This window comes from Onychostruthus taczanowskii, unplaced genomic scaffold (assembly GCF_017590055.1).
Source record: "Onychostruthus taczanowskii isolate IOZ18803 unplaced genomic scaffold, ASM1759005v1 scaffold3, whole genome shotgun sequence".
Classification (NCBI taxonomy): domain Eukaryota; kingdom Metazoa; phylum Chordata; class Aves; order Passeriformes; family Passeridae; genus Onychostruthus; species Onychostruthus taczanowskii.
The window spans coordinates 11,779,802-11,806,865 of NW_024500349.1; the positions used below are offsets into that span (position 1 = coordinate 11,779,802).

Below are 27,064 nucleotides of genomic sequence, written 5' to 3' on the forward strand. Positions count from 1 at the left end.
TACGAGAGGAAATAAAAGGTGCTTTCTCTCATACAAAGAATCTACAGGTATCAATTCAGAATATATCTACTGTGCCCAAAAGAAACACAAGCATCCTAAGCACTGCTACCAACTACTTAAATACTCCTCAATCAATACCATGCTGAAGTTTTAAGCATCTTCACAAAAATAAACACCGCCAAAACAGCCCGATAAAATCCAACCTACTAATCAGAAAAATAAAGAAAAAAATCCCACAAAACCACTACACTTCACAATATACATTTTATCAGATGTGTAAAGCAACTTATGACTTCCAGAAGACCTGGAAATACTAAATTATGTTAAAATGGTGAGGAGTTATGTTGAAAAAAGCCTCAGAGAGTGGTTACTCTGTGGACAACAACATGCATTACTCTCTAGAAACCTTTCTGCCCAAAGACACTTCATAAAAATTCACTGAGTCCATTAACTAAGAGCAACAGTGCCACAAAGAGGAAACTCCATTTAAAGATGATACCTCTTTTAAAACAAATCTAACTCCAAGTTTGCTACATCTAGAACCAGGAACTAGAAACTTTACAGCCTGCCACCTTCAAAGGACAATGGAAGTCTGACAACTAGAAAAATTCAGGACTATGACACTCTTAACAGAATCATTGAATATTCTGAGTTGGAAGGGACCCACAAGGATTATCGAGTCCAACTCTTAAGTGAATGGGATCCATATGGGGATGGATTCCACAACCTTGGCACTACCGGCACGCTGCTCTAACCAACCGAGCTGGTGTCACCTTTGTTCTCAGCACCAAATTTCAAAACCTGCTTACATAACTGTATTTCTGCAGTACTTCCCTATTTGCTGTGCCCAACGCACAGATGGAGAGAACTGATTATACCACGGAAATAATTAAATATTTACAACACTGCAAATAACGCACTTCAGAGCAGAGTCTTCAACAATAACAGTTACCAAGTGTTTTACCTTCAGCAAAAACAGCTACTGATTGTTTTACCTATCTTGGAAAGCGCTGAGTGAATGATTAAATGACCCTGAAGTTCAAAACGGTTTAAAGTTTCATCCTCCACTGAGACAGCAGAAGTGAGCAGGAAGCGATAGACTTTTAGCCTCTAACACGGATTTCCTTACTCTGAGTAGTGCTTCAGAACTGACTTTCGAGGGGACCGTCACAACTTTATTTACACCGCGCCTGTCTGATGGCACTTGCAGGGTTCTCAGATAAACCTAAACATAAATCCTTCCACTTCCTATCTCCGGCAAGGCAAAAGGAAAAGGCACGGGCCCCACAGGGCCCGGCTCCCCTCAGGGCGGCCGGGCCCGCGCGCGCTCCCGCCGCCGCGCGCCCCCCGCGGCGCTAATGGAGGCATATTCGGCCAAGTCAGGCAGGTCCTCGCAGCGGAAGACGGGCAGCGGCTTGGACGCGTCCAGCGCCCGGGCCCGGAACGACAGTTTGCTCATGTTAGGCGGCGATGGCGGCTCCGGCTGGGAAGGGGGGGGCGACAGCAAGCGCGCTCCGAGCTGAGAGCCGGACCCCGCCGAGCGATCTCATGGAGGGACCGGGGCTCCCCCGGCGGGGCGGGGCGCACTCCGACACGGGGCCCGGCGGCGCCCGCTGGCGCGGCTGGGCTGGGCGCTGGCTCCGCTCCTCCGCCGCTCCGGTTCCGCTCAATACGCCACGGCCAACATGGCGGACATTAAACCTCGACTGGCCGCCTCTTTCAGCCAACCCCAGCGCCACAGCCATTCCCACACTGCATCGCGCAGGGCGCGGGCACGGCGCCGCCCGGGGGGAGCGCGCGCGGCGCGGGCACGGCGGCGCGGGCTCGGGAGCGCGGGACGCTGCGAGCAGCCCGAGCGGGCTCGGGAGCGCGGGAAGGCTCGGAGCCGCCGGAGCCAGATCGGGGCACCGGGATCAGGGGCGCAGTCGGGAGCAAAGGGAGTTTTAATCAGCGTGTGCGGCACCGCTCCGCCCTCCGGCCGCTGAGCTGTGCCGCGGAGCCGCGCTCCACTCCTGCGGGTGAGCAAGCTGGGGCAGCCCCCAGCCCTTCACCCCGAGTGGAACCTCCACTGCAGCCGCGCCTGACCATGACAGCTCTGGGAAACCTGGGCGAGGGGCGGGGAGGTGCCGGTCCCGACCTTTCCGGCCTCTCGGGGGCCAGACCGCGGGACAGCGGTGCCGGGCTCTGAATTCACCCCGACCCGGGAGGGCTGCGGTGCCCCCGGCCGCGGCCGGAGCGGCGCCCCGCGAGTGAGGGGAGCCGACCGCGGGGCGCCCCGGCAGCGCCCCTCGCCTCAGCGCCCGGCCGCGGCCCCGCAGCCGTCCGCCGGGCGCTGCCCCTCTCCGCGTGGCCGAACCGGGTTCGCGTCCGTGCTAAATAAAGGGGAAGCGAGGGCACCTGCCCGAAACGGTGAGGAACCGTAAGAACCGGGCACCTCCACGACGGGATTTCCACCCCGTTTTTCCGAGGTTTTCAGAAACTTAGTCCGGCAGCAAAGTGCAGACACGTGAACTGGTTTAAGCCTTGCGTGGACTTACGTTATTATCAGTGACCCGCTCAAGCGAGCTCACCCCAGGCAATGGGTAGAGCCCACTTGAGCGTGTCTGATTAGGGAAGCTCGTTTACATCTCAATGAGTCGACTAAAGTGATGCACTATTCGGCTCTAAGCAAGGGATCGGAAATGCCGAGTTAGCCCCGTCTCGGTGCCCTCTGCACAAGCCGCCCCAGGGCATCCCAGCGCGGCCGCAGGAGCGCCCGACTCCGTCCCGGCCGGGCCAGGGCTGCCGCCGCCGGGCTGAGGAGCGGTACGTGCTCGTCTGTGTTCTCGCACCAGGTTGTATGTAATTCCAGCTCTGCAGTAAAAGCTATCTTATCGAAATTTTGCTTAGTTCCATTTAAAATGCGAAATAGTTGTGTGTTGACTGCATTTAAGTGTCCCTCTACTTGTAATGCAAAATACTGTAGTTTTTACTGTCACATGAGAATCGGTGGACAGAACTTTGCTCTTTATCACATACTACTTTTGGGGAACAGAACTTTCAGAAATACGGCATAGATATAGCAAAAAAAAAAAAATCTTATTTTGCTTAGCAATTTTAGAAATCTCTATAATAGAAGCAAAAGCCATTTTTAAAACTGCACCACCTCTTTACTACTACTACTACTACTAATAATAATAATACCACCACTCTCCTCAACGTTAAGCCACTACTAAACACTAGATGAAATATTACTAGATGCAGTTGTTAACAGAAGATTCAAGCCAACTATTTTCATGACTGTTTGGGAAAACAAAACCTGCTAGGTTTCCCAAGCTGCTTAAACTGCAACTCATTTGGCTTCATAACTTCTCTGGGATGCTAAATTCTACCTGTACTGCAAATGGGTAATGCAGTGGAAGACAGCTGCTAGAGAGAATGAGACTTTTTTTTTTTTTTTTAAGGGAGGCTTTTTTGTTGTTTTTTATTTCTTTAAGGAGAGTGGCATGAACTAAGAAGTATCATTGTATTAATTTGTATTTCAGCAGTTACATCAGAATCAAATCTTTAAACATGCACATTGCTTTTTACTCTAATTCTAAAGCTTAAAACACACACGAGTTAGAAACATAATCCTAAAATAAATTGCCCTTAAAACATCTACACCTTTTTCCACAAACACTAAATAATTCAGTTTATCCAATTAGCAGACAAGGTGCTGAAAAAAAAAGAACAAAAAAAGCACAATATGCTGTCATAGATTAGCTTTGACTTTAAAAATTAAATGAAAATTAAACATCTGGCAGCTAAGCAAAAAAAGGCCATTAAGTATAAGTCTCCACTTATACTGATGAAAGGAAAACAATACATAACGAACATAAAACCAAAGTACTGCAAATATCCTGAGCTATAAAGGAAGAATAATCAAGTTCAAACTTATCCTTAGTTGACCTTTGCTTTTCTAACCCTGCCACAGGCTTGAGAAAAGTGCAGAGCAAGCAGAATGGACAATAATGTTTGGATACAAAGAGGACAGTGCATTAATAAAAAGTTTTGGCCTGAAACTCTTGGACTCATCAGCTTTTAATGTTTTGCCAATAAAAGAGATTGTGTTAAGATATTTTGTAGCAGAATATGATTAGCCCTCAAAATTAATTTGCTAGTAAGATGGGAAGTGTGATAATTGAAAACAATGTGACATCAGCCCTGATGTCTGTTCTGTAAGAGATGGTGACAGGAAAAATTATGGAATGTAACCAGATTGATATTTCCATTTTATCTTCCTTTCAGTAAGAAAATGCAAGCATATTTTAGGTCTTTTTAAATTCTGTAGCTTTTACCAAAATGCACAATTTACATCTGTAGACACCAGTGCTGCACTATGACAGTAGCTAATGTAGAATTGGTATGTTTTGTATAGTGACCAAAATACTCTTTGCAAGCTCTCAGTAAAAGATCAGTAAGTATAAATTAATTTGTTGAACCTAAGTGCTCTGTGTGTATTTTAAAAACTGAACTGTAAGGTAAAGTAACTGAAATGTAATGAAAAGACCTTTAGAATTGCTATCATTATTGCTTTTTAAACTGCTGAAATCATTTGGGGCATTTCTTTAAGGCTTTATCTTTTTATGATCACAGTTAAAAGGACAAGCTGAACTAACTAAAATGAAAGCACTTTATCAGCTATGCAGCTGGTAAATATAACCATTTAAAAATACATTCAAAAGTACTAAATTCAGACTGAGCATTATGGGCAAAGATACAACTTGATCCATGCACCTGCAGACAGGGGTAGGGGTCTCTTGTGCTCTCATCTAACTCAGGTTTGTGAAGCCCAAAAAGGCAACTTCTATTTTGGTTTGCAAGTCCTGTGTACTGTCTGACAAGTTTTAGAAATTGCGGTATTTAGTTACTTTTATGGCTTAAAACCTCTCTGAGTTCAAGAAGGACTTCCAGTCATTTATTTAGGCATGAATTGCAGCCTTTGGCACATGGGTTTAATATTGCCTCCCATTCTAACAGCGACCATCACAAAAGGGCTACACGTGACGTGCATATAGGTTAAACCACCTCACTTTTGTTGCCTTTTTGGCCTCAAGTATTTTGTATTTTAAGGATATAAAATTCTAGGAGGCAGTTATCCAACTTAAAAACAAAAAAAGGAGCTTTCCTAAATATTTTGGAGTTTTTTTTAACTTAGGGTTTGTATGTATTTTGTATTGCACTTAAACTATGCGCTGACTTTTGTATCCATAAGTATTTGCAATTTTTTTTTCTATTCTGTGACTGCTTTACAACCTGCTTCTAATAACTCTTCATTCATTTATACAGCAATTTTGTTGGCCTGGTTTTTTTAATGCTTTTTTTTTTTAACTACTCCAAAGTTGAGTCCAGCATCCTCATGAAAACTGAGCTGATCCTCAAACAGATAGGCCATGGAGGCATATCCAAAAGAGAAGGAAAAGCCACTGGCCAGAAATTCTCTTACTGAGAAGAGACAAAGCTAAGAGAGGAGCAGCAAAAGCTATTGCCAAATTTCTAGTTTTCCAGTGATAGCTAAACTCTTAGAGGTGGTGGAGGCAGTTGTCCATACGAGGACTAAGACTTCAAAAGGAATTACTGACTAAGGATTAATGATCTAATTAATGATTTAGGATTATTATTTTACAGACTCATCATTGTCCCAACATCACCTGGACAGATAGGCAAGAAAATGGTAAAATGGACTCTATCTGAAAACACAAAGGACTTGACAGAGTATTTTTAGTACTGTCAGAAGAGAATCACTTTCCTTTATATAACTTGTTTTGGAGACTTAAGTTTTTATGTGTCTAGGGAAAACATGTCATAGTGGAAGCAGTTATTCTCTTAGATACAGTGGTGGTAAAAGGACACAAATTATGCTGAGACTCTTATGTCTTGAAATACATCTTTCCCTGTTTAAGTTTTAATGGATTCAGAACAGGTGTCCTAGGAATTGTAAGGGTCAAAAGTGACTTATGATTTTCTCCTTCATGTTTTCATTTTTTAGCACATATCCCCTCTAAAATACTATGCTAGACACACATTGAATTCTTGATTTAGTCATCTTTACTAGCAAGTAATTTCACAAATTAATTGTTTAGGATTAAGTAGTAAGATAAAAGGGAACAAAACAAAATCCAAAAATGTTTGACTTTATATTCTGGGATTTTGGTTTTTAAAAAAATCTTTATCTAAAAACATTTTGTATTCTGACATGCAAAACAATGATAATACTAAAATCACAATTCATCACGTAAACACAATTTGAGCAGGGTGGGCTGGTTACCACCTCTGACTTAGGCATGGACTTCTGCAAACATCAGATTATAACACATGAATAATCTCTGAGTCAAGTAAATTTAATCACATGATCCTGTATTATTTCTAGTAGAAGAACCAGCAGAAGGGCAAAGCCCTTATGCTTTTCTTGCAAAAATCCCTAACACAAACAACAAAAAACCCAAGCAAACAAACAAAAAAGCAAGCAAAACCACAACCAAATTTAAAAAACCCAAAACAAACAACAACCAACCAAGTATAAAAGCCCTACCTTCTCCTGCCAACATAATTGCTAGTTCATCAATCAAAGAGCTAAGGATGTCTAACTTTGATATTCTGCATAATATAAGGTGGAAGGCTAAAAAAGGAAAATAGAAGTAGAGAAATTATAGCTGTATGCAGGTCTGCACACTGTCCCAAATCCTTCAATTGACTATTGAGCTAAAAACAAACAAACAAACAAAAAAACCCACCACAAACACACACATGGCACCACTACGTAAACCTCAGCTGCCAGTGCTCACACCCCAGCATGGGATAAAGGAGTAAACTGGGGACAGGCTCTGTGCCTTTGCATGACTGCAGAAACTTTACTTCTACCCTGGTAGTTGCCTGGCTCTATGTAAATGCAAATAAAATAGCAAATTCAGTTCAATAGTAAGACTTGAATGTGTTACTCTTACATGCTTTAACTTTTTACATTTTTACCTTACACTTCCAAGATAGAAAGTCAGTTTATGAAAAATATTTCAAGTGCTTCAGGGCTTCTGGTTAGTATGATCAAGTATTTTCAAACTTCAAAATTACATTGCTGATGTTAAATAATGTGGAGTTGATGTGTTACTATAGAACTTTATATATAACTATATAACTTTATACAACTGTAACAAAGACAAATGCTTTCATTTGCAGTTCCTGAATCAGAATGAAAGTAGGTTATCTGCTTCCCTCACACAACTGAAGAAAACAGTGCCTTATACCTAGATAGGAATTAGCTTGGCTTCAGAAATCTTTTGGTGCAGGAAAGTACATTTGCATCTTAGAATGAAGAGGCATTTCCTAACATATATGTTTAGATTTTATTATTTAAATGTTAGTGGAATGTACCTACATACCTACAGTGTGAGTGAACTCTAAATTCCACACCAACTTAATACGGATGTGTTATTAAGTACCTTATGCAGGCTATACCATTTTCAATTAACATAAATACATTTCTCTAAAGAAATGAAAAAAATACAAATAACTCAGCTTTGTTATTTAGCTTGCAAGAACACAAAAATTCTTTCCATTTTGGAAGTGAATTTTTTGCTACACACTGTAGTTTGATTTATACTAAATTAAGTACGAGTGAATGTTATTGAAATCTTGCTTGTCTTCTGGGATACAAATAATCATGATTATATTTATAACCCAATGTTTATATATAAAGTCAAGAAAGCATAAATTAATAATGCTGCATTAGTCAGAAAAAAGGCCTAATGAATTAAGTTTGACTGTAAACATCCAGCAGAGGAGGCTAGTTCTGAATATAAAACTGATCAGATTAGACTGTTTTGAGATATACTTATTTATATATCTTTAAATGATAGCAGATGCTTGAAAATATAAAACTCTGATAGGGTTAACCTGAAGAAAATGTAATTTGTGAGGTTTTTCAATATTTAGAGAATGCAAGCAACTTGTGGGAGATGGACAGATGTTGAGAGGGAAGTGTTTTGGTCTAGATGCAAACATGAAGTTGCCATGAGAAGAAAAATAGAGAAATCACATTATATTATTTTCTCTGTCACTACTGTAGGTGGGATAATGGAAACCCTGTGAAATCCCCAAATCTGCTGTTAGGGCAACCTGAGAAGCAGAGCCAAATGGAAGGTGGTTTTCTGAAGTCATTCAGGTTACAAGCAGGTAAGACTTGAACCCCCTCGTCCATCTCCAACAAAGACACCCAGTTCCTGTTCTCTGATTGTGCAGTGTGTCAGTTTTATGGCTGTTCTGAGATTCTGCTCCTCTGACCAAGAGAGCATGACAGACCCCTGTCATTAACACCGGGGTTAATGTGCACCAGCCTGCCACCAGTCACACGTGCCACGTCTGCTCAGCTGTTCACTTACCAGCAACTCAAGAAGGGTGTTAGCATAGAGAGACACAACCTAATTTAAAAAAATATTAAGGGAGAATATGAAAGATGGGAAGGAAAACAGTTTCTCACATCCGGAGGTCTGCTTGACTAGACCTTCCAAATCCCACAGATTCCCATAACACCCAATTTTTAACTTGGAAATTGATTCAGAGATGACAAAAGAAAGCAGAATACTTTCTTATGGAATCTTCATTCATTATGTGCTTATAGGTGGATATGGGCTAAACAGAAAGTGTCTATGCAGAGTTATCAGATGTATGTTTTTCCCCCCCTCTGTTATCCAGCATGGTTTCTCCTTAAAAGACGCTGATTGCAGCACTTTTCTTGTATTGTGAATACAAAAGCACTTTGGCTAAAGACATCAAGATGTTCTGCCTTGTGTGGATACCTTTAAGACCATCAGAAATAAATAACACAGGTGCTCTGAATTATAAACTTTTAAATTAAATTTTAAATTTTCTTGAGTAAAATTTTGAGTAAATTTTCTTAGTAAAAAGTCTTTTGAATAAATCCAGCCAGAAAACATGCCCTATCTACCCCTGGCATTACAGATGAAAAACTGTCAGGTGAAAGGATCTGTTCAAGAAGTTATCCTTTCAGTGATCAGGTTATGGCAGCACCAAGATTCTTTAGCAGATAGAAAGGGATTCCTTGAAATACCCAGATCTGAGTCACCTGATTTTTAAGTCTGTTTGAACAGACATGGAAAGCTCAGTCTTATTTGTATTAATGAATATTCCAGATGCACACCCCTGTGAAGCCAAAGGTCTTGCCTCCATTTAGTAATTTTTTCAAGGCTCTGAAGGAAAGAGAGGATTAAGAGCTAACTTTTCATTACCTAAGTCATGCACAGGTCAGTATTAGCAAACTCACTGGCATGGGATATCTCTGATTAAGCGAGGGCATTCATATCTGAACTAGTCACAGGAGGCAGATGGAGACCTGATGAAGATGCTCAGTTAAATTTAAGATACAGTTCTTATCACAGCAGAAATCCAAAATTTGGTTGTGTTTATTTGCTTGTTGTTTTTGCTGTTGTCCTTTTGTCATTTTTAAAGCTATGATTTACTTGATCTCTTTCTTTCCACTGAGGATTACAGATTTAAAAATACTTCTCTAAGGGCAAGTGAAAGAAAGAAGTTCTACATGAATGTATGCAATACAAGAATTCTGATTCACTCAGAAGCCCAACTTACTGTAAATCCAGGGACTTGTGAGTTAACATCACCTTACAGGCTCATTTCCCAGATCTCTAACCCAAGGAAAAATCAAAATGGAACCTGACAAAAGGAAGACTGCTCTGGGAAGAACACATCTGCTCACTGTTCCCTGGAATTCCTACATTTTACATTTAAACATTGAATAAAATCCATGAGGCAGTCCTGGGAGCGGGGATGAGATCGAACTCCACCTTTTCTCTCTTCCTCTGGAAATGCCAGTGTTCAGTGCATTGTAAAATCTAACTTGTCCTTTTCCCATTCCCTAGCAGTAGTGATCCAGGTTCTGCTCAACAACATAAGGTGGCAAGTTAGCATCCCCCATTTTCTGTCATTTGCTCCAAGCTGGAATTCCCATGGACTACATTTAGAGCTCTTGCTATTTTTACTGGTGCTCAAAGCAATAGACATTGCATCTGTAACTGCTGTTTTCTGTTGTATGGTGTTGGCTGGCTCTGAGCAACTTTCCATTTACCACCCAGGAGCTCCACAACAGCATCCCAACTCGCTGCCCAAGTAGTGAAGACCAGGACTCACATGTTACTTGGCAGTTCCCGTCTCTCTGTTGTTTATATTGGGAGATAAGCAGAGAGAATAATTTTTAGCAAATGTACTTACTTTTTAAGCACTGCAATACCTTCTGACCACCAATTTCAGGCTCTAGCTACTATTTGCAGAGAATTGATGAAGAAACCTTCCTATTAAGGAAGTTTATAGTATTGTCTTGCTCCTGGATAGTCCAGTGGTAACACAATAAACTGGAAATGTGACTTAGTAAAGGGTTTAAAGAAGCCAACAGGACCTGAAGCCACTGGTGGGTGATCACATCTGTCCAAGGCATATTTTGTTGCTCACAACAGCAACACAGGAGTTATATTTCAAAGCATTGACATTCCCCCACCCTGTATATTGACTCAAGATTTTAAAATCTAGGATTGTCTCTTCACTGCAACATGAATTAACTTCTTGTGCTATTTGATAAGAGAGGAAAAATATGAAGAATGCTAAAAGGTGGAAGGATGTGCTAGCTACAGCAGTTCCTCTGGCATATAGGATTTAGAACAGATAATTTCATAACTGTGAAAGGTCATGCAAATATCAGTCTGGAAGAGATGTGGAGAGACCTAACTTTGTAGAAGATGAGTCTGAAGCAGGCATATAATATATTGTCCTTTGTTCACCACTGGGAAACGGGTGATCCTTGAAGCAAGTTTTAAACGAATTATTCATTGCTACAAGTTGATGCTGACAAGTATGATGTGGAGAAGTACAGCTAGCAAAGTTATGGTGAGAAACAAGATTATGTCACAAGGTGTCCAGCACCTAGAGACAACCCCCTCACTTTTGAAACCTTGTTGGACCAAGGACACAAAGAATACTTTAGAGCCCTCAAAAGATAACAGACAGGAGTCCGAGGCACCAAGGTATGTTATCAGCATAGGAAACTGGTGGGCACAGCATGTGAGTCAATGAAGTAGGGGGTAGCTTTTGTTTGAGCTGGGCCCCAAATAACCTTCTTCTGCACCACCAACCCACTTCTGAGGAACTGTTTGCATGGTATTTTGGTTAACTTTGGAAGCTGATTGCATCTGCCTGGGATCTACACATCTTGCACTAACTACTATTGACAATTTTGGACAGCCGTTTTTACCATGGCTCTTACTTGAGTAAGAGTCATGGTAAAATACTAGTAACATTACTAAGAGGAATCTCACCAGGGCACAAACAATGTTTTGGTCAGTCAGGTTGATTTAAGCTCTTGAGACAGCCGTTTTTACCATGACTCTTACTTGAGTACATAATACTAGTAACATTACTAAGAGGAATCTCAATAATGTTACTAATACTAGTAACATTACTAGTATTAGTAACATTACTAAGAGGAATCTCACCAGGGCACAAACAATGTTTTGGTCAGTCAGGTTGATTTAAGCTCTTGAAAAAGATTAGTTTATAGTATGATCCTGTACTTCAGACAGTTTTAAGCCAAGAGACCCAAGTATCTTTCAAAGGTGTGTGGACTCTATATAAACTTTCTATGTAAAAGAAAGGGAAACTTTTCTAATGTATTAGAAAAATACATTAGTTTTGGCACCTTAGAAATGGAGGTATATGTAAGGGAGAAAATTAAGAAACCCATTAAAAAAAAAAAAAAAAAGGAAAAAAAAAGAAAAAAAGTGTTCTTATGCTTTAGGTCCTGGAATTCCACATACTGGTATTTCAGAAGGAGCAGGTGGGGAAAACACAATAAAAATTGAGCTACCCCACAGATATTACTCTTCCAGGCATTTCTGCAGAAGATGCAGAAGGTAAATTAGTTGATAGTTTTGAGAGGATACAGAATCTTAAACACTTCTTACTCCTTACTGGCAACACAATGGCTCAAAAAGGAAGGAGGAGATAAGTGTGAGAACCACTGAATTGCAGAAGATCAGCACTTCACTCTTCTCACCTTACGATTTGATGGGAGTAAAACCAGACCACTTTCATCAGATGCAGCTTCAAAGTTGCAAAACCACAACCAAAGTTAAAGAGTAGCCTCAGTTGAATGGGAGAGAGGCAAGAAGGTGTGAAGCAAGTTTCCATTCAGGTTTCATGTTCTTGCTGACTTCACTGAGCTCAGAGTGACTGTGAGCTGTAAGATCACAACAATCAGTTCATGGCCTGCATGCACAGGGTGCAGCCACAAGAAATCACCACTTTCATGGTGCAGGATGATAAGAGCATTAAAATACCTTCAGTAAGCACCTCAGTTTATCATTTGCTCAGTACTGTTGTCCATGGATGAGCACACTGAGCATTGGTCTAAATGATGTCAAAAAATAAAAGCTGCATCAGAATTAAACAACCCAGTGATTCTCTAAGATTGATAATTATTGTAATCAATTCAACAACTGGCACTACTTCTATTGGCATACACTGTGCCCAAAATGCCAACCTTATGTCCTAGTGATCAGGTATCAGAAATGGAAATGGCGGGTGGCCAAAATCCACCCTTTTTAAGAGGGTTTATGTCTTGATATTTGTCCTCAAGTCTAAGAGTTGTACCAGGACACCAAGGAGGTAATGGTCATACTGCACTGTCATAGGCCACCAGGTCTCTGCTCTAGCCAAGAATCCATAAAAGCAGATCTTGTCTGACAGAACAGAGATGATGAAAGCTGGCTGCTCTCTTGGGTATACGTTTGTTACTGGTAGGAGGTTGCAAGATGTATTTTAACTAAGACAGAAAAAAAATTTACCTTATTTTAAAAAAGGATAACGAATAAGAGACCATTACAGAAATCTACTGAAGTTGTAGATCAGTTTCCATAAAACTAATTAACTTAATGAGCAAACTCTTTGAACCAATATCTAAATGCATTACTGAAGATTTAAACATTCACAAGAAGTTCAGAGACTGTTTCAAACTGCCTAGTATTTGTCAAATTTGTTCTTTGAAAATACTGAAGACATTGAAATGTAAAATAGATGCAAAGGCCCCTAAAATTATCAGCTTCTATCACTCCAAAATAACAGGCACGTCGATTCCTTAAAAATGTGTTAAATTTAATGTCAAATTTGTTCCTGAACCTGTTGAGTTTTCAATATATATGCTCTGATCATGGGCTTGACTATGTCTTCCCACCCATCTTAGGACATTAATCACTCCTGTTTTCTTACACCTAATATGGATGTTAGCAGAAAGCCTTCTAATCCTTTTGCACTTAGAACCGAGGTGATCTGTATGTTCTAACAAAAGAGAACAACACATATTAACATGTATCTATGTATAAAGACATGTAAAATGCATGCTCTACTTAGCAACAGGAAAGAAATAACCCACCCACCTCAGGTGAATCTTCTTACAACCTGAAGGACTACATCAGGTTTTTCTCTTCTTTTCAACCCCACCTTCATGCACATCCCAAACTCCTATAGACCTCATCAGGAGATTTGCATATGCAAGCACGAGAGCGAGGGGGACCTAGGGGTTTGCTAACCAGCCGTGGATGGAACCTTTAACTTCACAACAAGCAAACAATGGACTAGTTGCACAATAAGTGTGTGCCAAAGCCTTCCATATTGGCTGCAAAAAATAATTTTAAAATCTTTCATCTGCAGCCACTGTAAAATCATTTTGGGGGTGGGACCGAAAATCTCATCACTGAGGAAATCTGGACCCTAGGTACAGGATTAAAAAAAAAATAAAAAAAAATTAAGGATCTGCTTCATTACACAAACCAACGAAAGGGTGAGGTCATGCCTCTGCCGGGCCATAGTTCATGCGACACTACAATTTTCTAGAGATACAATTTCATCGTCATTCTAACTAATTTGCGGTTACTTTTGATACAGAGAAAAGGAAAAGATACAATAGATCAACCCGTGCCCCACCTTTCTCCCTCCGGCCCCCTCCCCCTTTAGAGCCAGGGACACGAATTGTTTCGGAGCCCCACAGCGCCACCAGCACAGAGCAATGCAAAACAAAAAAGATCTCCCACCGGGTGAAAAAAAAAAAAAAAAAAAAAAAAAAAAAAAAAAAAAAAAAAAAAAAAACCCAAAAAAAAAAAAAGAAAAAAAAAAGAAAGAGCCTAGAAAAATGCCAAAATTTACAAAATTGTCTCCCATATGTACCTTCTTGGAAGAAAAAGACCAAATGAACCACTCAACCTCCTCCTCCCCCCCCCCCCCCCCCAAAAAAAAAAAAAAAAAAAGAACAAACAACCCAACACCAAGACATCGAAGTGAAGTGTGGGGAAATAAGAACCTTTATGTAACTAATGCTTTAAGCTAATTATCACAAGAGCTGAAATTTGAAAATAAAAAGGTCACTGTTTAGTAAGAGACATAACTTAATATAAACCCTCTTATGTCCATCTCCACCTTCACCATACCAAGGGCAGTTTTCCCCCTTACTTTCGACCAAAGTAATCCATCAAGAGCCATCACAAATGGCATTGTAAACTCTTTTCGCTACCACCAGACCATACAGTAGCAACATAATGTGCTTCTTTATACACGAGAGCTGCATTATATTTATATAGACAGTCACATATTTGCTCCTGGATCCGTTTATTACTCGGTAAAGAATTCCCCCCTGCCCCCCCCCGCCCCAACAAAAAGCCAGAACCAAAAAAAAAACCAAAAAACCCAAGTCCATCTGGAAAATATTTGAGTTCTTATACTCCTAAACTGAAGTTAAATTGTTTTTAATCTTCGCGTGTATAAAATTGTAAAGAGGAAACAAAACTGACTTCAGTAATTGTCGCTATTAAGGAGACACCGTTGGGTGGGATTCACATGAGATCAAAGCTATGAAAAATACAAGACTACGTTTTGTTCATCAACACAACGAAAATCCTCCACAGCACTAATACACGCCAAAAACCCGCAGAAACGAATATTTTTGGTGAAAACCACAAACTTACCTTCGAAGAAGGCAGCCCTTGCAAAAAGGCTGTAACAATATGGACTGCATACTCGCTCTCCTACAACCAGCCACCTCCATGCTGCAAAGGGCTTCGCGAACATCCTTAAAATATTTCGCAAATGCAGAAAGTGAGACTTTTCTTTTCTTTCCTTTTTTTTTTTTTTTTCCCTCCTCCCTCTTCTTTGCTCCCCCTCCCCGTCACCCCGCCAGGATCGCCGGGCGAGGAAGGAGGCGGCTTCCCGAGGGTCGGCGGGCGATGCCGGCGGGCGGCCGCAGCCGGGGCGGGGGACCCGGTGCCGCCGGGGTCACAACTTTGCCGGGGCTGGCGTTGCCTCGATGGGCTCCGCGGGCAGCGGCGCCCCCGCCCGCCCCCCGCTCCCCCCGCCGCCGCCGCCTGGAAAAATGCAGTGTGCCATTTTACACCCGCCGCTGGAGCACACAGGACCAAAGTCTAGCGCTGGTTTTCGGTGACACTGCAAAACTACGGCTCGCCCCGCGCAACCCCACGCCTCATCCTCCCCTCGGAGAGAGCAGCTGCCTCTTGAGAATTAATAAAGAAAGACAGTTGGACAAAATAATTCCAAGACTTCGCCGTTTTCCCTCCGTCCCTCCCCCCGCCCCCGCCCCCACTCCGAACCCCGCAGCAAGTTTGTGCCGCCCGGCGCATCCTCGGCCTCCCCCCGCGGCACCCCCGCACCCCCGCCCCGCCGGGCTCCGGCAGCCTCGCTGCATCCGAAAGAGCCAGTCATGCCTGAAACAAAATCCATGATTCCTGGAAAGTGGGGAGGCTTCAATCCCAACAAATCCTCAATTTACTTACAATTGTAAATACCTACCTTATGAAAGGTCTAAATTAACACTAAATTCAACAGATACATCCGTTACGGCAGGAATAGTTTTTCCATAAATACTGTTTTAAAAACCCCTCCTTATACTGACTGACAGAATTCTACCATGCTGCCCACAAACAAAATGGCTGTGGCACCGAGTTTTTTGGTTCCTCCCACTGTGCCTCCCCCTGGCCTCCAGGAAGTGGTAGAAATCCAAAATAAAATCCGCACGAAAAGTACAATACATCAGCCAAACTCCGCACGGCACCGCCAGACAGCATCGGGAGGGAAGCGCATTCACCAACACTGTAGTTTCTCGAGGATTTTTATTGTTTTTAAAAGGGCATCAATCACTGGGAATTTACATCACTGTGTAATTTGAACTTCCTGCTTTACATATTTATAAGGTCTTTCACCTATCTTGGCAGGCTTTCAAATTAAGTGGGTTGGGAAATTTGATGCTGTGGCTCTAGTTTGTGAGCTGAGTCAGGTACTGCCTGCTGGAGCTGGGCTCTGAAAAGACGGGCAAATTCTGACACCTTCCCTGTTCAGTGCAAGATAAAATAATCCCCCTCGCATATCACAGTCTCGTAAGCGAGCATGTAGGCACCAAGAGGCCCCTGGAATGAGGATTCTCATCAGAAACTGAAATTTAGGCCTCTTGCACATAAATACAAGCTTTGTAATATTTATAATTTTGCATTTGTGGTTCACAGCAGTCTCCCTGAATCATGATCTCTGTGGAAATAATCTTGGCTTTTTTTCTTATTATGACCCCATTTAGTGTTGCAGCCCTTTAACTTTTGCCACATTCACCCTAAAATAAAAATAAACAGGAAAATATAGCGTATTTCTATTAGGGATTGTGATAAAAATGTCACTATATCTGAGCCACCAATCTTGCCAGGCAGTAGCACAACTCCTCTTGCACGCTGCCTCGTGGGCTCCGTAGGGGCTGATTCATTTCCCGTGAGAATCCTTTTCCTGCCTTTAGGAGGAGTTACAATGGAGACAGGCTGTCAGACCTGCCCAGCCTGATCCAGCCCTATATTAAAAGACTTGAATTCATATTCTCACCTACTGCTATTCTAAACCTTTGTCAGAGGCATTGAAAAAACTGTGCAATCGGTGATGTTTTTCCTGAACCACCTCATATTTCGAAGTCTTAGATTTCAAAAATAAAACAACAACAACAACAAAAAACAAACCACCCAAAAAAACCTACAGAGAACTTGGAGCAAATTTTCCGTTGGTATAATTTGTTTGTATTATCATGTTATCTAGCAGCCTTAATCCTGAACTGTGATTATAATGTTATATTGTATAGGAATATAGGGCAAAAAGATAATTCCTGCCCTGAAGAACTCAAAAGTATAAGACAAAAGACAGCAGATGGCTATGGGCAGATGAGGGAAACAATGAGACTGTATTGATCAGCGGGGAAGGCACAGTTTGCAACACACCATCAGTCCAACTCTTGTTTCTGTGTGTACTTCATGGCAAAGAAGACATAAGGTGGGATTTGCTGAAGAAAATGAATCAGGTTTTGTGGCTGTTGAAAGAAAACTCCAGCAAGAAGGACAGCATGGAAGAAAGCACAAAGATGTTTGAAAAAGCAGCAGGTGAACTACAGAAACCTAATCAAATCGGCATTAATCTTTGTATAATGACAGAAAATAGATAAGGAGGAAGTAGGCTATTGAAAGCACTGAAAATACAGACACAAAGCTTATGTTTGAGACAGAAGAGGCAAAGAAAGGATCCAAAAGGCATGGTAGAAAAATCATAAACCAGGCCTGCTAGCAGTAAACAAGCCCTAGGAAAAAAACTAGACAGTAGTTCACATTGTAGGGGCCTGAAGAGGTGTAGCACATTTTTTTTAGGAAAAAGAAGTGTTTTCTTAACTATGAGTTTGGGGACTCTGTGTTGATTGTCTGCACCTTCCTCCTAGTTTGTATTTAGTGAATTCTTAAGTCCTACTCCTGATGGTAGTGTTTAGTGTGTGGACACCTGATTACTAAAGGGTCCCCTCAAAGTTGTTAATATGAGTGGATAAGCACATAGGAAAGCTGGGACCAAGCTGACCTTGCACACTGGAAAGGTTGCTTCTTCCATCACTTGTTTTTGGAGAAACCTTCATCTGCCAGCAGTGCCCCATAGGTTACTGTGTGTCTCACATGAGCACAGGTCTGAAAGATGCATGGTGGAGGGGCAGAAAGGACTCTGGTTTAGGGCATAGCTACAGCCAGGACAGCAAATCATGCTTTGGAGGGGAAGTATGGTCTGTAGGCTCAGGGCCCTCTCAGGACACCCTTTACTATGTTGATGTAGGTTATTGAACACTTTTTTCTTTATTTTCCACATTAGCAGGAAAATGCAGGCACACAATTTCAAATTCTTTGTACTTCTGCATGAAACACCTTAGATAACTTTACATTTACTGTGAGGCTCTTAAGTATGTTGGCTAGTTGTGCTACAACGTGGGGTTAAACACTGCACAGTAAATAACCTCAAATAAGCAAAGCCTTGGTGAACGTCTGTGGAATTATTGTGGTGTGGCAAATGTGAAAAAATTTGGCTGGATTCTTTTGTTGCAGACTGAACTGAACTGCAACTGTCCCACATTTCCTTCAGATTTGAAGCTTGCTAGTTCTGTAGGTAAGCTGATGTGTGGTAACTGTTTAAGCCAGGGTCATTTTCTCTCGTGCTGGATCTCATAATCGGTTTTAGCTGAAAACAGTGTCTATCAAGTGCTAAATGTTAAGAATTGAGATAGGGATTGAAATACACATTGTGACTGGTTTTTTTTAAATCTGGATGAGTGTTCCAAGAAAAGTTGAACCATATGTTCTCAGGCTTTAACAATAACCGCTGCTTGACTTGATGTAAAATTTCCCCAATATCCTTACAGTTCAGAGTAACTGAAAAGAGCACCATCACCCATTCGGCACTTTTTTTTTTTTCAGCTTTGTCCACTGTTTGGTGTGAATGTTTGCCTTGAAATTTTGCTCAAAAACAGAATATCTGTACAGAAGCAAAGAAAAATCTAGCTACATTTTAGGATTTAGATTAACACCGAAAAAAAGTGGCTAAAACCTCATAGCACTCAAATAACAGCTCCTTACTGAAATTAAAAAACCACTTTTTACATTCTGCTTGCAGTATAATTACTTTTGTTATTCTTTATCTTTCATTTGCATTAATCTTTATCTTGCTCATAAAGATTTAACTCTATTGACATATTTTCCAAGTAGCTCTCTATCTCTACACTTGTAATAAACAAATTACACTGATCTCCTTTTGACAATATTTTCTTGATGTCTTTGGGAAGTGAATTACCAGTCCTGTTAAGTCAGTAAATCATTAGATAGATAGCAAGAGCTAGAGGTTGTCAAAGGGCTTTTTCAACTTGTATGTAAATGATCATTTGTTGTCTTTCATAAAAGTGGCATTGAATGTTTTTTGGTTGAAAGATCACCAAATGCATAAATAGTTCACATTTTTATTCAATAGATAATGTTCACATAGCTGCATAACTGCTCTTGAAGAACCAAAAAAGCTGATTTGCTGTAATTTGGAAAATCCATAAATTATAGCATAAGAATGGATTATTGATGCCTGACTGTATTATAAAAGAGGACATGGGCTCCCATAGCTTAATTCTTGCTTGACCCAGGTCAGATATTTTTAAAAAAGCATGCAGTCTTGACTAAAAATGCATAGCAGTAAAAAAAATCCACATAATCTTTACTAAATTACTACAGTGATTACTTGACTCACTTTAAATCACACACTTTGTTACATATTAAACCTCCTCTTTCCATTTCTCTGTCCAAGTCCAGGTTTTGTTTGAGTATATAAGACTCACAAAATGTTACTCTTTATTAGGGGTGTTATGTGATTTTAGTACTGCTCTAGTTTACCAGTAATCTTCATGCTCAATGTTCCATGCATATCAGAGATAAGCACAATATGCCAACAGCAATGACTCTACTTGCCAGTACTAAAGTAACATCTTTATTTTTTATGCATATCCCAACATTTTATTTGCTTTCTTGCAGCATTACCATTACAGATACTCCTTGTTTAGCAAAACCTCCCATTAATATCTCTATCCTTTGCAGTAGTCTCTTTTCAGTTGCATCATCTCCCTGCTTCTCTCAGTAGGACTTAACATTGCTCTCAGGATTTAACTTTTGCCCCTGCACAGATACATGGACTGCTCTACTTGGGCCCACCTTAAAAAGCCTACCCAAATTACCAATAACTCGTTCACTGCTGGTTTCCTCTCCTTCAAGCTCTGTAGCACTGTGAGCATCAGTAAGGATTCCTTTCCATGTTACTCTTACCTTAAGCAGTGTTTTCATTTGCTTCAGACACTGAAGTTGTCTGACTCCTGACTTTGTTTCCTTGTGCTGGGACCCTGTCTTCAAATGTTTTATGACTGGACCAATAGGATTTAAAGCCCAGTGTTGTCACACTGTGTCATTCACTCTTCTCACATCACAAGTACCACCAGTGGCAGATCTCATGGTTTTAGGATGATGTTTGGTGTGGAGAAATAATTAAGTCAATTTAAGTGGAAAACCAATTTATTACAAAAATGTGCATAGGTCTTCTGAAAATAAAAACCAGAAATAAATCCTGACAACATCTGTTGCTCTTGGCTGCCAAGTTATGCCACACATCTTGCAGTATAGTTTTTCTCTCCTTCCTGTTTATTGGCTTGTATATTTGTTGATGGCCTGAAAGTATCTAATCAGATCCCCTGCACAGACTGGTCAGGTCATAATCTACATATTTTTATGAATTAACAATCTTCTTTGGTTTTGGAATGTATATTCCGTTGAATTGCTATAGGACTCAAAAATGCTGTCCTTTCAGAATTAAAGCTATGTCCATATGACAAGTCCAATATGGTTATTAACAAAAAAAATTAGCCACCCCATGTTGGCACAGATGCATTTTGAAAAATTCTCCTCGTTCAGTTGTCTAATTGGTTGAAACTGATGGGGAAATACTGGGTGTGATTTCAGATTAAGTCAGAAAAAAAATCTAGAAAAAAAGAAAAGCCCATTGTGAAAGCTTTCCTTTAACTTAGCCAGCTACTTGATTGGTATTGTTCTGTGTACTGTCCCTGTTATGTGCTGGTATTTGAAACAAAGTCGTATAAGCTTTGGTCCAGATCCTGAAATTTTATGTGAAAAGGTATTCCATTCTTTTTTAATCCAAGCACTGGATCCTCACCCACTTGTTAAACTGATCTTGAATAAGTACTCAGAGCTATGTTTGCAAGCACAACTAGCTGTAAAACCACCTTTTTAACTTGCTTTCACTCCTCTTCTGTGCCTGCAGTGGCCCTTGTGAGAGCTCTGCTCCCAGCCTGCAGGACAGACCTGTTGCTACTGTTGGATTGCTTAAGGTGTGCTGTGCCAAAACAAGGGAATGTGCAACTGGTGCTTCTACTTTACTGCTTCACTCTGCTGTTTTCTCATATTTTCACCTTCTGATAATTAAGGCAGTCTCATGGATTTTATTAGATGAGCTACTACTGGAGACCATTTTCCCATATGATTTATTGTACCTAGGAAATTCCAGCTGAAACGCTGTGGATTCAGATGAGGTGAATAATGGCTGCAGTCCATCTGTGTTCCGCTGACTTGCCTGTTGACTGCTTTATGTGTTCAGCAGATTTTATCTGTCCTTTTCTGAATTCACATTTGTCATTTAGAATAAAGAGCCACTGTTGAAAACATCTCAGAGCTGTTCAGAGTCACCCTTGGTGTTCACTTTTACTGCTGCTGCAAACAAATGCACCATCTGTGTGGCAAAGGCAGTGCTGTCACAATTCAGTTTTCTTTTCTGAAATGTTCTGAAGCTGGTGACATAGTGAATGGAAGCCAGTTTAGTCAGCAAAAGCTTGATGAGCATTGGAAGGATGATATCAAGGGGAATTTAAGAAAAGCCTGTATTTGCATGCAAATTTGGGGACATGTAGGTCTGAGATGTCTGAACCAAAGTCCTTTACAATTCCAGATTCAGCAAGACTATGAACTGCAGTCATAAAAGCTTTAATTTCTCCTCCTGGCTTTTAAATAAGTTTGTCCTTCTTATATATAATTTTGGTTCTGTTTGTGCACCTTTTACTGAGGAGCTAAAATCAGGCAACATAAAATCTGGTCAGCAAGCATTAATTGGTCATCTCATCTGAAATTCCAGGATGCAAATGATAAGGCATTAATCATTTTAGAATACAGTTGCTGTTTTTTCATGCCATTATTAATTGCTGTTGGAAAGCAAAGTGGTTCAAATACATTCTCTGGTATTATTACAGCATCCATCATATTCTCAAATATGAAACTGCCTATTTGACAGGTCTGCTCTTCTGCATTATTATTATCAGCTGTAATATTTCAAACCACTCAGGGACAAATACTAGACTTGTGACCTATTTTTTACCTAATTATTTTAAAATTCTTTTTTGTATCCTAATTTTGCTGATCAAATATTTGCTTTTTAAGATTCTTATTGGTCCTCTAGAGATTCTACCTTACAGTATGTATTTACTGGCAATTTCCCTATTTCTCAGTTTAAACAATGTGTTTATGATTAGCCTTTTTATTTATATTAGAAAAAGCTCTGAAGACTAAGCTGACCAAACTTAATTTGCTTGTTGGTTACAAATGCAATCAAGCAAGAGAAAGTACACATTAGTGAAGGTACCATGCTGCCTTTTCATGTAGAGCCTTGCATATCTCATCTTACACTGGCCATGATTTTGCCCTCCCTACATGTGCTGCAGAGGCAACCATAACCTTCATTCCTGTGCTGTTCATGTACAGCAAGGAACGTGCTCCTTGCCCTGCTCCTTCCACTCACAGGGACCAATGGTAGCAGGATCTCTTAGCAAGGGGCTGGAAGAGCCTTTCTCTTCTGTCTATAAAAATCCTCTGTAATTTCCACAAAGAAGAAATGTCAGACAAAAAGGAAATATCCTACAAGCTAGATCTAGTACATGTACTGCCAGCTGGATCACAACACCTTATTTACACAGCAAATTTCCATGAAGCATTGCCAGAGCCCTCTTGGTCTGAGCAAAGATGGAGAATACACACAGCATCCAAGGCTCAGGCTGCCACACAAAAATCTTAATGCTAATGTTTCCCAGTGGTTTGTAAATGGCACATCTGCAAGTGGTGAGCTACACTTGCAACAGAGATCATTAAACCTTATATAAATGTGGTCCACAGTATGGTATAAGACGAAAGAAAAAAGCCTTTTGTTTTGCCTTAACCACAGAGGCCAGCTTAAAAAAGGTGTGTCTTAGTCCACAAATGGGGAAAAGGAGAATTAGCCAGTTTATAAATACTTCCTTTATTCTTATAGCTGCTTATTTAATCTCAGTTTCCTCTTAATTTTTAAAACTAGCATGGGATTTATTTTGTGATAACAGAACTTTAGCTTTTACCTTATAAATAGTCATTAACATTCCTCCTGATTTTTTCCGTAAAATTATTTAGCTTATATTTGGTTTATTTCTGTGAGTCAAAATGTGTATTTTTAAGAATGCACATTTTCTGAAAACAGAGTCTAATTAGTTGTGATGGAAGACTGTTGAAACCTGGAAGAGTAGTTAAGCTTGAAAATTTCTGCATTAGTCTCAGTCATTAATAAAGTTATTGACAGCTGTATTTAGCTCTTGGTGATTGGATTTTTTAAGGGAAGCAAATGACAAGATGCTGACTGTCAGCAAAAGGTGCCAATTCTGGTACACATTCATTAGGAAATGAAGCTTCTTGTATTCAAAACATTGCAAATTTTGTCACTTGCAGTGTGTAGGTCCTCACTGGAAATGAACCTTGGATAGATGAGACCTGAGCTACCCTGAGATACAGACCATGAGAGAGTCATGCACCTGACCATTTTTGCTTGGGCCAGGCAGAGCCTGTCAGAGTGCAGCTGCAGTTCCTCTACAGGGCCTGGGGGCCCAGCAAGCCCCACCAACAAAGAAGTGTCCAGTTACTCAACATTGTCCCCAAGCCAACATCAGGCAATATCTGTGCTTCACTGTACATCTGGGCTATGGCACACTCTCAGATTTTTATTTCTTTATTTATCTTGGCATATCTGTCTAACCTGACCTGAGTCAGCAGTGCACCACTGCAGCAAGAAAAACAAACTGAATCCTGGGCTGCACCTGCAAGGATGGTATTGGCAGAGGTAGAAGAGATGTGATAATCCCATTCTACACAGTGCTTGTTGGGCCACACCTGGAGCACAGTGCCCAGCTCTGGTCACCACAGTTCAAGAAACACATGGACAGACTGGAGCAGGTTCAAAGGAGGGCCAAAAAGGTGATCAGAGAGCTGGAGAGACTGTTCTATCAGGAAAGAGGAGTGTGATTTTTTTCTCCCTGGGGAAGAGAAGGCTGAGGGGCACATCATCACACTATTCCAGTATTTAAAGAGTGGCTACAAGGAGGATGGATGTTCTCAATTCACAAGAAGCCACATGGAGAAGACTAGGGCCTTCAGGAAGCAGTTGCATCATGAGAGGTTTCATCATGATAGAAAGAAATTTTTTACAGTGAGAACAAAGATTTACTGAATCATCCTCTCCAGGGGTGTGGTAGAATCCCCATCACTGGTGGTTTTTATGATGTAGAGTCCCTGTCACTGGAGGTTTTCAAGATGTGATTGGACAGGGTGCAGGGTGATCTGACCTAGACTCCCTTTCCCTTTTCCCTTTCCCAGATGATCTTTTGACAACCCTGCTGACCTGGGTTAGTCTGTGATTTTACGGCATGCTCCACTGCCGTGTTTTATACTGGGGACTCCTTTACTTCCTGGCTTTGTGTCTTGCCATAAACCACACTTGCTCTTCAAGCTAGTTTATCCACTGGTTTTAATCCTGGATTACTCTTACTGCAATCCTGTTCCTGACTCTAGCCTAGCAAAGTTTCTTTAAGTTTGCCTGCTTCATTATGCTCAGTGCACATGCAGAGCGCTGATTACATCTCTCCAGTCCTCACTCCACCAAGTTTCATATTTATTTATCTCAGAAATCTTCCAGACCTTTTTCCATGCCAGAGATACCCAGGTTCTGTGGTACTTTTTCCTCCAGATGATAGAGATGTCCTTTATCTCTCCAACAGTGCCTCACATCTCATGTCTGTTGCCAGCCAGACTCTCTTTTGTGTTTTTAGTTCCTCTCAGGGCTACTGTGTGCCCTGCATGCTCTTGTATGAAGCTTTGCTATTCTTTTAATCTTTTGCATGACTCTATTTTACTTTTCCTGTCATGACCTTTTTCTCCCTGCTCCACAGGCACTGCATTTCCTCTGTGCTTTCCCCATAAGATTTTTCTGTTTCTTGCCATTTGCAACATTCTGCCTGTACTTTTTTGTCTTTCTCTTCTGTTGAAAAGATAAAACTTACGGCCTACTAGAATTTTAAAACTCTGTTTGGCAGATCAGCAGTCCTGAAGTGTGGGATAAAGTTATGTTCAGAGCTTCAAGTTACAGAGAGGGAAATAAATACTAGTGTCCTGTTTCAGTTGAACTCTGAAGGATTCTCATTTGTTCTTGAGTACAGAGATTACCACTCCTGAATGGTAACTAATGTTCCCTAAACTGACAACACATTTTTTGGGCCAGTCTTGGTCCCAACTCCTTCTTCATATAATGCAAGAGTAGGAGGGAGAACTGCAGATGTGACTGCTGTCTATGTAATCCTTGAAATTAATACACACAAAATCCAGCCATGTTTTTCCAGGCCCTGAATGTGTTGGAGCACGCCCCTGGGTATGCACTCTGGTGATCCCTAGATGGCAACACGGCATAACAGCATCCTGCAGGGATCAGTTCAGGCAGCCCTGGAGCTGCTTTAACCCACTCCTTTGGCTGACTTGGGCCTTAGTAGTCGTATCCCCCCCTCGGCTTGTCGTGCTCTGAGAGCAGCTTAGAAAGAAATGAATTTTAGTGTCTTTCATTTGGAACTTCTATTCTTTTATATGCCGTAGGTTTCCTCTGGGCCTGTTGTTTGAAAGGCCAAGTCTTATAACTCCTTTAAGTGCCTTTTTTTCATAGCTGCGTGAAAACTTGACAAAATTTTCCCTCTGACTCTTAGGTTTTATGGCAAGAGAAAACAAACAGTAGTATAAGTCTTATAAAGTTTTCTGTGTAACTCAAATCAAAAGGTGAAAAATAATGTTGGCAGTCTAAGGAAGGACCCAAGAACAGCAGCTTGTAAAATATCGAGACAAAAAATCAAAATTGAAAAAATGAGATTGAAAAATAGCTCTGAAAATTCATGCCATGTTGTACTCCTGTTCATTCTGCTTCAGAACCTTTGAATCAACAGCCCTGGGAAAAATAAGCTAAAATTCATCCCATGTCTCTAGACATGCACAAATGTACAAAACAATCTCAAATATCTATTTGGAGAATCTTTGCCAAAACATATCTCAGTAACCTTTGCACTGAACTCAATGATAATTTTTAAACAATAAATATGGCATTACACAGACTTTTTCCTGTTTTGTTGCCTACTAACATTAAAGTTATTATTCTGTTCTGTGTGTGGTTTCACATTGCCAGTGATTGGCTCTAGATAGTAGAGTAGTATCTGCAACAAAGTCTTTTTAGTATCTATCTGGTAAACAATTTTGAAAATAATATCTACTTTACTGTGATACTGTGAATATATTGTGCTGCCTTAACCCAAAAAACCAAAGAAACCTGCCATCCCTGAGTATGTTTTCTAACCTGTAACACAATATTTTCTGATCCCAATGTATGCTGGTGTAATTAATGGGTTTCACATGGCAAAACTCCCTTGATAAAACTGTTAAAAATACACTAATTTTCCAATCTTTTTTGGCAGCCTAATGTATCAAAAGGACTTCATGGTTCAAGAATAAGAACTCTGGCTTTGGGTTATTCCCACATTTTGTCACATTTCAGTACTGGCTTGGCATCAATACCAACTACAGCTGCTGAAGAACAGTTTGATGTCTGGGATGTGTAGTGAGAGAAAATGGCTGGAGCATTAGAGCATGGTCTTATTTCATAAGGAGCTGGCATCCCTTCAATCCCCAAAAAATTATTTCTGACTCAGCTTACAATGAAATCATATACCACACCTTCTCATTCCATGACTGACTGGAGAAATACTCTCTTC

At 40.7% G+C, this 27,064-nt stretch overlaps 2 protein-coding genes across 2 annotated transcripts in view; one reads left to right on the forward strand and one right to left on the reverse strand.

Annotated features, from left to right (window-relative positions):
* The window catches only part of EPC1 (enhancer of polycomb homolog 1), a 66,378-nt gene extending 50,360 nt beyond the window's left edge, over nt 1–16,018 (reverse strand). Inside the window, exons 1-2 of the mRNA XM_041408347.1 lie at nt 15,892–16,018; nt 15,054–15,157 (exon numbers count right to left, since the gene is read on the reverse strand). The gene's annotated coding sequence lies outside the window, so the exon portion shown is untranslated. The remainder of the gene's footprint in view (nt 1–15,053; nt 15,158–15,891) is intronic.
* On the forward strand, nt 10,792–15,824 carry LOC121337940 (lysine-rich arabinogalactan protein 19-like). Its single transcript, XM_041408403.1, has 2 exons — nt 10,792–11,066; nt 15,266–15,824. The coding sequence occupies exons 1-2, from the start codon at nt 10,885–10,887 to the stop codon at nt 15,822–15,824; spliced, it is 741 nt and encodes a 246-aa protein (XP_041264337.1). The 5' UTR covers nt 10,792–10,884.
* Nucleotides 16,019–27,064: the final 11,046 nt, after the last annotated feature.

Excerpts from the sequence above, each read along its gene's own strand:
- LOC121337940 (XM_041408403.1), top strand. The coding sequence starts at position 10,885 with ATGCTGACAAGTATGATGTGGAGAAGTACAGCTAGCAAAGTTATGGTG. Across the intron at positions 11,067-15,265 it reads CAGGAGTCCGAGGCACCAAG|GATCGCCGGGCGAGGAAGGA; the intron begins GTATGTTATCAG and ends TCACCCCGCCAG.